The following is a 14263-nucleotide window of genomic DNA, read 5'->3' as shown; positions in this document are numbered from 1 at the left end:
ACCCCGCAGCTGTGCAGCAGGTCAGCTCTAACTCTGTCCTCCTTCCTTCTCCCTTCTCCCTCCCTGTCTGGCTCTTTGGTTCTCACCATAAAAAAAGAAAAGGAAAAAAAAAAAGCGTTCAATCTGGCCAGGAGAAGACATAATTGCCATTATGACTGCTGCGGCCCTGCACATCACACAGTGTACTTATTGTTCCGCAGAGGAGGAGGGGGCAAACACTGTCTGCTCTGTGCAGACGCCACACAGTATTATCATAGCGTGACTACAACTCATCCACACAGACACACACATATATACACACACACACACACACACACACACACACAACGTCTCTATCTCACTCTTTTCAGCTCTCTCGGTCTCTCTGTAATCTTTCCATTAAGTACAGAGCAAACATACGTTTCTATAGAGCTAAAATGCATACACCACTGCCTTTAAAAAAAATCTTTTAACTGTCAAGCCCTGGGTAAACACACGCTCACAATGCCACCGCCAATAGGAAATGATAGGACGACTGAATGGAAAAGCAGTTTGTACCAAGACAGGAACGCCCAGCTCCTGTGTGTGTGTGTGTGTGTGTGTGTGTGTGTGTGTGTGTGTGTGTGTGTGTGTGTGTGTGACACATGGGGCTGAGGTTTTGGGAAAGTTGACCTTATCCCAGTTCCAATTCCACTTCTCCAACTCTGTTTCCATAAAAGAAAAGGTCAGCATCCCACTAAAAAAAGACACCGACAACTCTAGAAAAAAAAAAATCAGGCTTCAGTGAGTATACTATATACACGTTTGATACAAAAACTACCCACAATGCCATTCCAAGTTGAGTAAATATAACCAGGCTGTGAATATAACAGTGACTGTGTAGAGGATATGGAAGCAGTCATTAACCACAGGAAATATCCTTTCCCAGTATAGCAGATGCGTGTATTGCTATGGGAAATGTCTTTATCATTGTTACTAGATTATGCGGTTGATTCTGCTGACAGCAGAAAGGAAGAGACCCGAGGAGTCCCATCTACAGCATGCTCTCTGCCTGGGTGGGTGGAAACTGCATGTCTTTGTATGAGCACAGACTGACCACAAATGCATTAAGCCGTGATGCTCCTTGGAGGCCCCTCGGGGGATTCAAGAGGAGGATGTGACTGAAGGTGCTCACCAGACACACGTCACAGGAGCAAATTTGCCACCACTTGCATATGAATGGGGATGCTTACAACTTTTGCTTTTTCTTCAAACTCTGGCTGCAGCATCAGAAACACGGTGATGAGTTCTGCCTTCTTTTTCTACTGCATCCTGCAGCTGTTCTGACATACAGTGTGTTTTTAATGATACAAAACAATGTTTACATTAATTTAGTGACTGTGTAATTCCAGACAGCATTGTATTCTGAGGTGTTTTTAATTTTACATGTAAATAATTTATTATATTACCTAATTTTATTTAATAATCTAAATATTATTTCTCATCATAAGACAGCACTGCCTTGTAATGCAATCACTTGTAAATCCTTTTATAACACAAAGATCACTAATGTAGTCATGTGAAACAAAGTGTCCCATGATGAACCCCTTGTGGCCTTCTCACACACACACTTGTAGCACAAAGACTATTTGTAATTGTCCATTAAGATGAAAAACAGGGAGAAATGAATATTTAAAGATTTATTTTGCTTTACAGGCACATCTTTACTCCTGGAACAGTGACAGAAAGATTAAGACAGTATAAAATCTGAGAAGCTATAAAGTAACGTTCAACTGATCCCACAGGTAAACTGAAATAAATTACACCCACGTCACACACACATGCATACACACACACACACACACGCACGCTGCGGCTAAAACCTGATGCATTCTCTGCGGTATCTTTGGTGCATGCTACCCATGCAATCCCAGCCAGGCAGGATAGAGAGGGAAAAAAACTGTACTTGTATAAACAAGTAAATATTGATATGGAAAGCATTAAGACAGGAAACCCTCAGCGCTTCCCATTCAGTAAGAAGTTGAATTGCAGCATTGTGTGTTTGAACACATCACAATGCTGCCTCTTAAAGTTGCCAAGTAACAACCAAGTATTTTCTATGGAAAGGTTCATTAGATCAAACTCATATGTTCAATTAGACAAACAAAAGGGAGGACCAGAGCAGCAAAGCTGGTTGTTGTTTCTAACAGAGCATTTAAGGAGGCAACTTTTTTAATCTGCTCTCTTGCCAGCGGTCAGCTTGTCGGCATGGAGTGCGAAGGTTTCGGCCACAATTAGAGGGAAGACCAAGGAGGCATCTGCGTACACCTGGGAATAAACAGCAAAGCAGTGTGTCATCCCTTTGAAATACTAGTACATTTGCGTCATGCTACATGCTAACTACCCTTAGCAGAAGCCAGCCCTTAGTTTTCATATTTCTGTGCAGGTCCTCAGATGCCACACTACACCCTCAGATCAAATGTTGTGCAGACACTGCCACCATGAGGCTAAAGCGTGGACTACAACTCATGGTTACAGCTCACATGCTTGTGTGACGGACATTTCTCAGACAACTCAGCCTTTTCACCTGGTTACCAGCTCTGTCGAGTTATATAACACGCATTTATTCCCATGAAATTAATTTCAATGAAAAAAAACATTGTGAAATTTCTAGTAGTTAAATGCTACAAACAGAAAACATCGTGTCAAGTATCCAAAACTAATATAAGATTTTATGTCTAGGGTGTAGAAAACTGCTCTGGAGACAGTTTGGGTGTTTTATTTGAGTACTGTCAAAAGGCATCTTGGAAATATATGAAAAGTGAAGCAGAAGACATGAAGACATCTCAAAATAACTAATTGTAATTAAAGCAGAAGTAAGAGATATATTTGTGTTAATATAAGTCTTAAATAGTTATATCTTCCGACAGCAATCACTTACATAGAGTGTTTGGACTGAAACACGGGTCTGTCAGTCACTCTGCTCTGCTCTGAGCCGAGGAGAAAACATTTATCGTATCCTACAGTTTTTATCCAATGAGGAGAGAGAACGGCATGCAGGGCTGTGTGTGCAGCCAAGGGATGCCGTGAATGTGGCGACGTAGGGACGAGGACTGTTATGGTGCGTTCAAGGAAACTCGTAACTCCTGTTTTTCCGACCTGTGAAGTTGTATCAGTTTGATCTGGTACGAGTTCACAGGTCGGAAGTTACGAGTGGCCGTTATAGTGACTTTCACCGGTAAAACAGGTCGGAAAAACATGAGTGGGTTGCCTGGAACGCTACAAAGTCGTAAGTTGTGACTTGAAGCTGTAATTTACGATTTCAAAAGCCTGCCTCGAACGCAGCAGCATTAGCGAAAACGACCGGATCGCTTACTTCTGCTTTAAGGGAATTAGTATGATCCTAGCCAACTCTGCAGGAATAAATATTGTTACCTTGACAGGTTTTGCATCTGTTCTGATCTTGCCCCAGGATATGGCCTCATCGGGTCTGGCCCCAGAGTCAGAGCCATCAAACTCCTGACCCGTGTTGACATACACCGAATAGTCGGCACCATTCCTCTGGAAGGAGACAGAGGAGATTAAGTCAGTATTTGGTTTGTAAGGATGTTTGCTTTGCAATCTCCATTTTAAAAGGGGTATTATGTATTGTGACTGTACACTATGTAATGTCCATCTATAATCAACACCAAATCCCGGCTTCTGTAAACACAGAGCGGACAACAACATTTTTCCTAACTTAAAACATAGTTTTGCACAACTTCGTGTAAAACTTTAATGGCCAACACTGGCGAAAGTTGTGAGCAGATCCTTTACTGCAGTAAAATTAACAATACTGCAATATAGGAACACTCCAGAATTTTCTTTTTTACAATTATCAAAAGTACTCGTGACTTAGGAAAACAATCCATATGACTGCTCTACTACTACTGGAATTAAAAAGACTAATAAAAGTATTAACATTTGTGTAGCATTATACTTTTTGGAAGAAGAACTACTTTTTACTACTTAATACGGCTAATGTGGAGTACTGTAACAAGGCATGTTTTTATAAGATCAATATTTACATAATAAATCTTCGAGATATAAGCAATTAAAGCAATTAAAACACATAATTTTACATAGTCGTATACAAAAGGTGATGAAAAATAAGATAAAGCTCAGAGTAGAAAGTTACCATGAGATTAGCATTGGCTATGTGATGTTTGACCAGCCCTCCTCCCAGGATGATCATTCCCGTTCTTTTGGCAAACACCGCCTGGCTGTTCAACTTGCGGATGTCTGAAACAAAGTCCATGTTCATCATAGAGAGTCCAGATATGATCAGCAAAGAGATCTGTGGTGATCTTGTTAAGAAACAGCAATGTTGGTTTTTACCTTCTACTATGTCCAACACAAAACCAGGGTTTTTATAAGAGTGGAAGTAGATCATGTCGCCCAGAGAGCCGTCTGTCAGCGCAGGACTGAACACTGGGATGTTATTCTGAAAAACAGAAAACCACTGCAAATTTACTGACTGGTTTTCGTAGTGCATCAGCTACTCATCCTGACAGTTTGTCCATATGATGCATGGTGCATTAGCAGGATACATCAGGACCGACCTTGTATGCCCAGTAATAGACAGAGTCAGTATTATTGATCTCCTTGCCAAGCCGATGGATCATTTTGGAGGGAGTCCAATGAGTGCCCTGAAAAAAGAAAGGTTACATGATGTCTGACATGAGTCAAATCTGGAACATCCCAACTGTTTAACATAAGTAGTAAAAACTTCAACTACACCTATTAACAGTTTGGAGTGCAAGAGAAAAAAAACCAACTGCACAGAGAGACACACCTCTGTCTTCTGCTCGAGCAACATCTGGTCCAGGATGGGCATCAGCCAGTCTTCAAACTTACAGTAGTTATCATTGGGCACCAATAGGTTTCCTATTCTACATGGAGTGAAGGCAGAGAGATGGAAAGAAACAGAGGTAAATAAAACAAGCCGGGATCTGATATGCAAGTTAGGTCAGAGCTTGGTTCGATTAACATACACATAACACGTCTGCTATTGATACAGAATAATTAAGAAGGGATGCTGCCACAGTTGCCAACCTGTTAATCCCTCTCAGACGGAGCTCCTTGCCAGGCAGGCTGAAGTCTCCCAAATATGTGTGAGCCAGACACTTGATCAAATCCTCCTCAATGCCTCCAGCTGTGGTGACAATGACATCCACCTTTCAAAGAGAGACAAAGCAGATTCTGTTAAATCAACACAGCCCACCTGACCTGTCAAAACCCACATAGATGTTACAGTGGAAACCTAACTGATTAGAGCAGAAGTTGTTATTGTTAGATTAGTACTTGGTCCAGATTTGTACCATTTTGTGCTCTGCCAGGTATCGGATGCTCTCCCTGACTCCAGAGCTGATGAGGTTGGAGGTGTAACCCAGGAAGATGGTGCAGCCCGACTTGTTGGAGGACTCATCCGACTCTTTATTCTCATTCCCTTCATCTGCCTCCACTGGTTCAAGGCGCTTCTCTATCTGTGGGCGATGAGGGAACTATGGTCAAAAACGTAGACTAGCAAAGTCATCAGGAGTTATTGAATACGTATTATTCAATGGGTTAGTTCGTCTCACATTGAGGCAAAAGAAAGCAAGGCCTTTAATGGCAGATAACTTCCCCTCACCATGTGGTTGATCTCCTGGATGGCCAAGCCCAAGCTGCTGGCCTGGAAGCCTGTGGTGAGGTAGGACCTCAGCACTCCCTGCAGATTTACCCCCTGGTTGAAGTCGTAGCCCTTGATCTTCGGCATGTCCTCTGGGAGCTCACAGCTGGGCTTGAGGACAGCCTCCATGGCAACAGAGGGGACAGGGTGTGCCATCTCTTCTGCAGAGACAACAAGAACAATTTATTGATCTGGACTGGTTGTTATCAGTGGAGCAGTGATGATGCTGAGCAGCTCTGACAGACAACACATGACATAATTAGCAGCTGAACAACACTTAGACCTGACATAACAATATTAGCACAACATATAAAAACAATATTACTGAAAGTTTTCACCAAGCATTATGAGAGACAGACACTGCAGAAGACCTCTGAGCAAGAGAGATAAACCAGAGCAAGTACGGTATCTTAATTAGTGAATTATTTTGCTGGAAGGCCACTAATATCCTACCACAGTCTTACGACTATACGAGACACATTTAGTGTCAAATTATCCGTCTATCGTTTGAATTAAACTGTTAAACTGCTAAAATAAATAAATAAAAAGACTTTGGGAGTAGTGACGCATATTGTGTGTTTGTGTTGTGCAGAATAACTTTAGCGACACACGCAGAGGAGTCCATGTGGCGCTAACTGTGAGCCGGCTCTGTGCTAACTGTACCGATGAACTTCAGTGAGGACCAAACATTTGGAGACAGATAAGACAACGTACCTATCCGCGAAGAGATGTTGGGTGGTGATGAAGTAAGAAACGGCTGTCACAGACGGTTTCCAAGATTTGTATCTCTGTAAACATAACACGAGTATCTTGTAGCAAGCTAGCGCCCACTACGGAAAGTGCGAAGGGACAAATTTAATCAAACCGCCTTTCTGCTCCAAATCCAAACAGTAAATCTGAATAAAATCTGGAGATTATGTTCAGTCATTTGTTAAAGTGTGTCAGTTCTTTAGATAATATATTTTGTCCTATTCCGACAAAAACTTTAACAATTTTATTTAAAACATTTTTTTTAACTAAACTGTAATGTTTAATCTGAAAAACATTCAGAATAAGCGTCTATGAATCAGATCAATATGGCAGTTGATTTACATATACAGTACAGGCCAAAAGTTTGGACACACCTTCTCATTCAATGTGTTTCCTTTATTCTCACTGAAGGCACCAAAACTATGAATGAACACATGTGGAATTAACAAAAAAGTGTGAAATAACTGTTTTAACTATTTTCTTCTTAGTCTTCTCTTTCTTCTTCCTCTCCTTCTTCCTCCTCCTCCTCCTCCTCTATCTCTGCCCCCACCAATTCTAGTTTCTTCAAAGTAGCCACCCTTTGCTCTGATTACTGCTTTTTGCTCTTGGCATTCTCTTGATGAGCTTCAAGAGGTGAACCTGACCTGAAAATGGTTTTCATTTCACAGGTGTGCCTTGTCAGGGTTCATTAGTGGAATTTCAGTGAGAATCTACAAAGTAAATAGTCATGAAAATAAAGGAAATGCATTGAGTGTGTCCAAACTTTTGGCCTGTACTGTACGTATAAAAAGATCATGCAAACTACATGTCTTTTTCCCACACTGTTTGATACCACTATATGCCATTTTGTTGGAAAATATCAATAAAAATATTTGGAGGGGGGGAAAAGAGCATGCAAACTTCTACTTACATGTGTCTCCATATGATGACCACTGTGTGACGCTTTTAACACTCAGACGTTTTGAGCTGGAGTGGCTGTTACTACAGATTAATGGTGCAAAACATTTTAAATTATGTTTTGAGGTAGGGTATAAAACAGAAGAAAAAACAAACAATTGTTATTGCACATATAAAAACAAAATACTCAGTAACTACCTACCACCCTACGGTCTACCTCCAGTCTGCACTGATTAGGGTTAGTAGGTAAATAAATGTATACCCAACTAGTCATTCTCAACATTTGCTTCTAGCCACGAACAACACGTTTAACCAAATTAATAAAGGCCTCAAATGCCCAGCCTTTCTGATACAGTCCTTTTTCAGACAGCATACCTTAGCCAATAATCTTTTCATCAGCAGTGGCTGTGAAGTGATGTGTGATGTTTGTGACCTTTCCAGCACTGTGTTGTATGACCTTTCATATCACAGAGCCTTTGAACTGCCCACAGCAGTGAATAAAAAGGGGGGTGCAGGTCAAAAAGGGAAATCAGGAGCTTGTCTGACCAGACAGCCCTGCACAACCTGAGCTAACACTTTTGGATCAGGTAAAAACACTGCCTTTAGTGTTGAGGAAGGATACCAAGTGCAAAAAACTTGGATTTGTGCCGAGTCTTTATTATCGAGGGGAATGTCAGGAAAGATGTGTAGCAGCAGCAACAGCGTTGTTCAGACACAAAAACTGGTGGACCAACTTCGGGTGGAGGCAGGCATGGAGAGAATCAAGGTATGTAAGAAACTTAATCACCTGTTTATTACATGCATGACAGCATCTTTATCTTCAATTCTCTGATATTTTAATAGATCAGAATGTATGAAAAGTAGTAACACACCCCTAGTCTGTCTCAACAGCCGTTGTCCACTGAGTATTTTCATTTTTTTCAAGTATTACAATATTCAATTGCCGCCCCGTCCACCTTTGTCCCTGCAGATCTCCCTGACAGCAGCAGACTTGGTCCAGTACTGTCAGGAACACAGGCGCAGCGACCCTCTGCTCACCGGCATCGCTGCCTCATCCAATCCTTTCAAAGATAAGAAGACCTGTGTGCTGCTGTGACAGTCCTGAGTACAGATGACCAACATCAACGGATCGCCATGTGATCCACACATCATATCTGAAGATGCGAACACAGATTTTCTCCTGTCAAATGCATAACTCACTCAGCAGTTAATCTGTCACAAGTGAGCTTTTCTTTCCATACCACAGAATTGTCTAAATTAATTTGTTTACATAATAATTAACTTACATGCCCCTTAAAATTTACACCAGTGAGGAATGAACTTGGTAAGTGGAGGCTGCTTAGATCGAGTTAAGTCAGGTAACCTGCTCCGTAAGGGCAGTGAACAAATCCCCACCAACAATTCAGACACTAGGCCATTTAATGACATCTTGTCTTTCAGTGAGTTTCAACATATGCATATATCAAGTATTGTGCAAATAATTTATGGTTACATTTATCCATACAACTAGCACACTGAAAAGACACACAAGCACACAAGGCATTTGCAGATAATATGTACAAAAAAAAACTAGCACTGCTGACTGTGTTCATATAAATAGCTGTACAAATACAATCAGTGTGTCACAGAGGGCATGGATAGTATTCAGTGTACATGAAGGGTAACAAATGTTTGTTAAATGGTCAATGTAACGGATTCAGTCAACTTGCGAGCATGTAACTACTATAATCCTTATAAATGTGTATATTCCACACTGCTGGAATTGACCTGGGATATTTCAAAGTGTGGGAAAGTGAAACCCCCTCTTACAGAGAACATAAAGACAGTTAATGTTGTGCAACACACAAAAACATAGATTGATCTTTCTGTTTTCAGCTCACCAGGGGAAAAAATCCACCTATTTTAAACTATCCACATTTTATGAAATTATTTAGTCCATTTATTTTTTCTTGCACTGCACCTCCTGTGAGGTTCTCTTGACAAGGAGGTACACCTTACACTTTGAAAACCTCTGCTTTAAAGCCCTCTCTTTTTGGCTATTCTATATGTCTTTATTGTAGAGAGACAGTGAGAGATAGACAGGACAGCTGGACGTGAAGTGTTTGGTTTTTTTAAGCTTTCAGTACTGGCACAAAATAAATATGTTGACTGTGCTGCATGTTTGTCGTTTGTAGTAAAATCTCAATGGAATAAAACAAGGACAAAGAAAGAAATCTGGTTGAGAGAGTTTGGCAAGTGACAAGAAACTTCCCAAACCAACTCTACTCTGTAAAACAATAACAATGCCACTGCTAGAGCGGATTTCTGAAAACACTAGTTTCACACGTTTTGGAGGTGTGCTTAAATAAAATCATTTGTTTGGCCATATGTAGCACATGTCTTTCCTTCCGAGTCTTACCTTTTCATAAATCATCATCATATTTGTTGATCTTATATTTCTCTTGGAGTGCTTTCAGTAAGTGTCACATTATGTTGATTCCTTGTTCTAAAATTGTTAAACTTTTTTTTGTTATTTGCATTAGTTATGATTAATTTGGTTTGCCAATTCGACAATTTCTGTGATTTCTGAACACTTTGAGTGCATGTATGTTATCCATCCAGCCTGAAAGTCAAGGGAGACATTTCCTTTTGTCCTTTTATGTCAGCTGTGCACTTGCAGTTGTGTACTCAATTTACTCTCAATTCCAACCTGCTGAAGGATCAAGTATGGTGTTGTGTTGAAAGGTTTCAGGTAATTTCCCCTCCTGGCTTTCAGATCTAGCCACAATAGATGGTTTAAGGTGTTGCTCCCTCATTTTCTGGGCCTCCAGACTTCTGCGTACACATCCCCTGAGGCTACAGCCAGGACGCCAGCCTCCACACTCAGCTGACAGATGAAAACAGACAGAAGAGATATGTGTGAATGTGAGTGTGAAGACACGAGGAGAAAAATGGAAGATGTGTTGTAAAGCACTAACCCCATTGACTCCAGCTTGATGATGAAGTGTGCATAACGTCCTTGGAGGTGAACAAGGGATGTGGACCTGCAATACAGACAAGAAATTGAAATGGTAACTCATTAGCAGAGTTACTTAAAGGGATAGTTCACCCTAGAATGATATTTCGCTCATTATCTACTCACCCTCATGTTGACTAAGGGCTGGAAGAATTTTCAGAGTCCACCGTCCCTTCTCTGAGTTACAGGGGGTCTTGGCGTAGCAGTGCATTTCAATGCAACGGTTGCAAAGGGACACCAGAGCTTGTTTGTAGCGGAAGCTTCTCGAAGCTCCTCTTCCTGGTCCGTCCAAATCTCGCGTGATTCGCAGTAACCGCACTGACGCTGGCGCAAATCACGCGAGATTTGGACAGACCAGGAAGAGGAGCTTCGAGAAGCTTCCGCTACAAACAAGCTTAAAATATAGACTTTTTTCGGGACAATTACGCAATTTGGGGCTTCAGCACAAGACGGACATTACATACGAGCAGCATGGAGGTATTTGGATGTTTTTTTGTGTGTGTTTTTTTTACGAAGAGCTCTGGTGTCCCTTTGCAACCGTTATATGGACATGCACTGCTACGCCAAGACCCCCTGTAACTCAGAGAAGGGACGGTGGACTCTGAAAATTCTTCCAGCCCTTAGTCAACATGAGGGTGAGTAGATAATGAGCGAAATATCATTCTAGGGTGAACTATCCCTTTAAATAGACATAGCAGCCACGAAATAGCCTCTTCCTACCTTGACAGTGTGATCAGATGAACAGGTGTAGAGGCTTCCAGGGGACCTGTGGATGCCAGTGACCAGTGCTGTGTGTCCCACATCGAATTTGGACAGGGGTTTTAAGGTCCCTGTTTGCATAGAAAATGAGCGGAGCTTGCCACCGTTGTCTCCCGCCCACACCTCATTGCCGCTGTAGCTCATGGACAGCAGGTAAGAATTCAGCTAGAAGTGGACAGATTGGTTTGGAGTCAGTCTCGGTGCACCTCAACATATACAGCACATGCATGCAAACATTAACTGTGTGTGTGTATGTTTGCAGTCGCTACCCGGATTTTCTTCAAGCCTTTGTCTGCCCTGCGGTCGTAGACGGCAACAGTGCAGTCTTTGCTTCCAGAGATGATGTACTTGTCATCTGCAGCTAGGCACATTACAGGCTTACCATGGAGACTGATGCTTTTCACCAAGGGTTCAGCAGCTGTAGATAAAATCACGACATCGTCAACCTCGGCGGTTTGTTGCTATAATCTATTTGCCAGATGTGTACGTTAAACCCCCTCACCTCTGGTGTCGTACATGCTGATCTTCTTGTCAAATGTCCCAGCCAGCAACACGTCCGTCTGGCAGGACAGGCACAGGACGGCTCCCCCAGCCCTGATCAGGCCACTGCCCGCGCCGCCTGCCTGGAGGTCCCACAGCCTCACTGTGCTGTCGAAGCCCCCTGAAACCAGCAGATTCTCCCGCGACGCCATACACCAGACCCAGCCCCTGTGGCTGCTCAGCTCGCCCTGCCTTTGCAACGTGTGCAGCAGCGTCCCATTAGGACCTGCCTGCAGATCCCACAGTTTAACGCTCCAGTCCCTGGAGCCAGTGGCACAAACGGTCCCCTCTCCCCCAAGGAGGAGGACTGAGTTGACCGGGGCGATGTGGTCAGAGGGTAGCGTCAAACACTCCAGCGCCGGAGGTGGGCTCGGACTTCTGGCTGGTGGAGATTGCTCCATCTCCACCTGTCTGCCATTACCCAGATTCCTGGGGTCTTGGTGATTAACAGCACCATCTTCTGCCATTAGTGCTGGCGCATCATGCTCCAGTCTCTCTTCCATCTCCTCTCTCAATCTTGCCAGTTGGTCCTCACCTTCAACGGGCTGGATTTCACCATCCTCCCCCCCTTCTATTGCCAGCTCCATCCCCTCATCAGCACCATACGCAGCCTCCTGTCCTGCCACTCCCACACCATCCACTTCACCCTCTCTTCCATCTTCCTGTGCCTCTGCACCTGGATCATCATCCTGTGGCCTTATTTGGTCCCTTACTTCATCATCTGCTTGGGTCTGTCTGGCTAAGAGCTCAGCTTGGCCCGTCCAGCAGCCTATCAGCTGCTCCAACTCCAGACAAGCATTGGGCCAATCAAAGTCCTCCCTTGGCCCCACTGGGAAGACAGCTTTGTGTCCAATTAGTCTGCGTGCTCGGAGCTGCCAAGCGTTGCTGTCTTTTCCCACGTTACCCAGCGCTTGACACACCTAGAAAGAGTTCAAACAGGGATTCAAGAGAAATGTCAACCTCTGCAAGAGCTATAAAGCCTCACATAAAGGCAAGGCAAGGCAATTTTATTTGTATAGCCCGTTTTTACAAACAGCTATACAGTACATGGCATCATAACAACATCCTCTGCCCTTAGACCCTCACATCGACTGAGGAAAAACTCCATGGAAAACCCTTTTAACAGGGAAAAATCTGAGAAACCTCAGGTTCCCTATCAAGTATCTGACTTATTGTTTGTTTATCTCAGACAAGGAAATACATGCGTGATACACGGTCCTGCCACGGGTTTCACACTATTGCAACAATCTACAATTGGTGATGATTCACCGGAAGACAGCTTAGACAAAAGCAGGGGAAAATAACTGCTTGCTGTTGAAATTAAAATAAAAGCAACAGTTTGTTGTTCGTTTATGATAAAACTCTGCAGTGTGCATTTTAATTAAGAGGGGAACATTTAGGAAATCTATATTTGCTTTATATGTGATGATAGTTTAGCCAAAGTAAAAACAGTAACCGTCAACAACAAATAAGCCTGGAGATTAGAGGACGAGAAATCCTTGACAATGTCTGGAAGTGATGGTCTATGCATCTTTACAACGTACCTTTGGCAGTACAGTGATGACACACTGAGCAGGAAGGTGTGAAGCAATGTGGGTGACCATCTCCCATGGTAAAGACAGCAGGCCACTCGCCTCGGCTGAAAGTGAGGGGCTGACGTCTGCTGAGGAGGACGGCTGACCAGCAGGCAGGAGACTGAAAGGGATGTATGAAGACCAAGGTGACTTTACTTATTCGTCTTATGGAGGAGCAGCCAGTTAAACTGAGGATGGATTTAAAGTCTTACCCCTGCAGGTCAGGTTTGGAGGCTTCACTGCTCAGAGGTTTCACCGGGTCGGGACATGGTCCACCCTGGTCATCCTGAGCCCCTGCCTCCGGTTCACAAGGGTTAACCCTGACCTCAGACATCTCCTTCCTCTCGCTCTGCTATCAGCAAAAGACCCCTAACTAATGAACTTTATACAGACATCCCTTTAAACTACCTCTAGTCTATTCTGTATGTGGTTCAATACATGTGCCCCAAAATACTGGGTGAAACTTGAGCGACTGTTAGCTTGGCGTCAGCTCCACCCTACTAATGATTCATTCAGACATGCACTGCTTGAAGACAGGACCTGTACTGAACACCGTCCTTTCAGTAAAGATTTGTATTCACACATATATTTTAAATTCAGGTGGATTAAATATGTGACTACAGCTGAATGACAGCGGATTAGGGTAGGCTAGCTTCAAGTTCTGCTACGCATGAATATAACAACAAAACAACAACAAGTCTAGTCTTTGACAAACCCAGTCGTTGGTCATAAATCGTCGTCCGAGTCGACGTAACAAAAACATTAGTTCACCGTCTCCACACAGACCAAAGTGCTACCGGTATACCGGGTAGTGAGGGGATAATAGCTGCTGCTGCTTATCAGCTGTTATCAGGCGAACTACAAAAAAAATTCAAAACATCACTTCCGCTGAAGAATGGTTTCGTCATCAAACTGCGTCGAGATAGCAACCGCGTTTTCTTATCTCAGGATTTTGTCATACTAATTATAGAAACAAACATTTATGACAGGCTTATAGGGATACCAGATTATATTCTAAATGTAAAGGCCCACATTTATTCATTTTCGATTTCCAAATCTCAAGATTTTCTGAAACAAAAC

The 14263-nt window shown here is 42.9% G+C and overlaps 3 protein-coding genes across 3 annotated transcripts; 1 reads left to right on the top strand and 2 right to left on the bottom strand.

Moving 5' to 3' along the window:
- Positions 1 to 1643: 1643 nt before the first annotated feature.
- dhps (deoxyhypusine synthase) lies at positions 1644 to 5824 on the bottom strand. Its single transcript, XM_085784464.1, has 9 exons — positions 5630 to 5824; positions 5319 to 5483; positions 5053 to 5174; positions 4793 to 4889; positions 4560 to 4646; positions 4336 to 4441; positions 4136 to 4239; positions 3394 to 3519; positions 1644 to 2286 (listed from the first exon to the last, which is right to left on the bottom strand). Exons 1-9 carry the CDS (start codon positions 5822 to 5824, stop codon positions 2191 to 2193), a joined length of 1098 nt encoding a protein of 365 aa, XP_085640590.1. The 3' UTR covers positions 1644 to 2190.
- Positions 5694 to 14043, bottom strand: fbxw9 (F-box and WD repeat domain containing 9). Its single transcript, XM_085784463.1, has 8 exons — positions 13396 to 14043; positions 13154 to 13304; positions 11572 to 12529; positions 11339 to 11487; positions 11031 to 11234; positions 10273 to 10338; positions 10005 to 10181; positions 5694 to 5829 (listed from the first exon to the last, which is right to left on the bottom strand). The coding sequence occupies exons 1-7, from the start codon at positions 13515 to 13517 to the stop codon at positions 10107 to 10109; spliced, it is 1725 nt and encodes a 574-aa protein (XP_085640589.1). The 5' UTR covers positions 13518 to 14043; the 3' UTR covers positions 5694 to 5829; positions 10005 to 10106.
- On the top strand, positions 7839 to 8545 carry LOC146983078 (guanine nucleotide-binding protein G(I)/G(S)/G(O) subunit gamma-7-like). Its single transcript, XM_085784465.1, has 2 exons — positions 7839 to 8081; positions 8286 to 8545. Exons 1-2 carry the CDS (start codon positions 7986 to 7988, stop codon positions 8409 to 8411), a joined length of 222 nt encoding a protein of 73 aa, XP_085640591.1. The 5' UTR covers positions 7839 to 7985; the 3' UTR covers positions 8412 to 8545.
- Positions 14044 to 14263: the final 220 nt, after the last annotated feature.

This window comes from Trachurus japonicus, chromosome 8, assembly GCF_045865225.1.
Source record: "Trachurus japonicus isolate A0001 chromosome 8, Traja_1.0".
In the NCBI taxonomy this organism is placed as follows: domain Eukaryota; kingdom Metazoa; phylum Chordata; class Actinopteri; order Carangiformes; family Carangidae; genus Trachurus; species Trachurus japonicus.
Note: the sequence above shows the minus strand (reverse complement) of the source record. Positions and strands in the feature narration are given on the sequence as shown.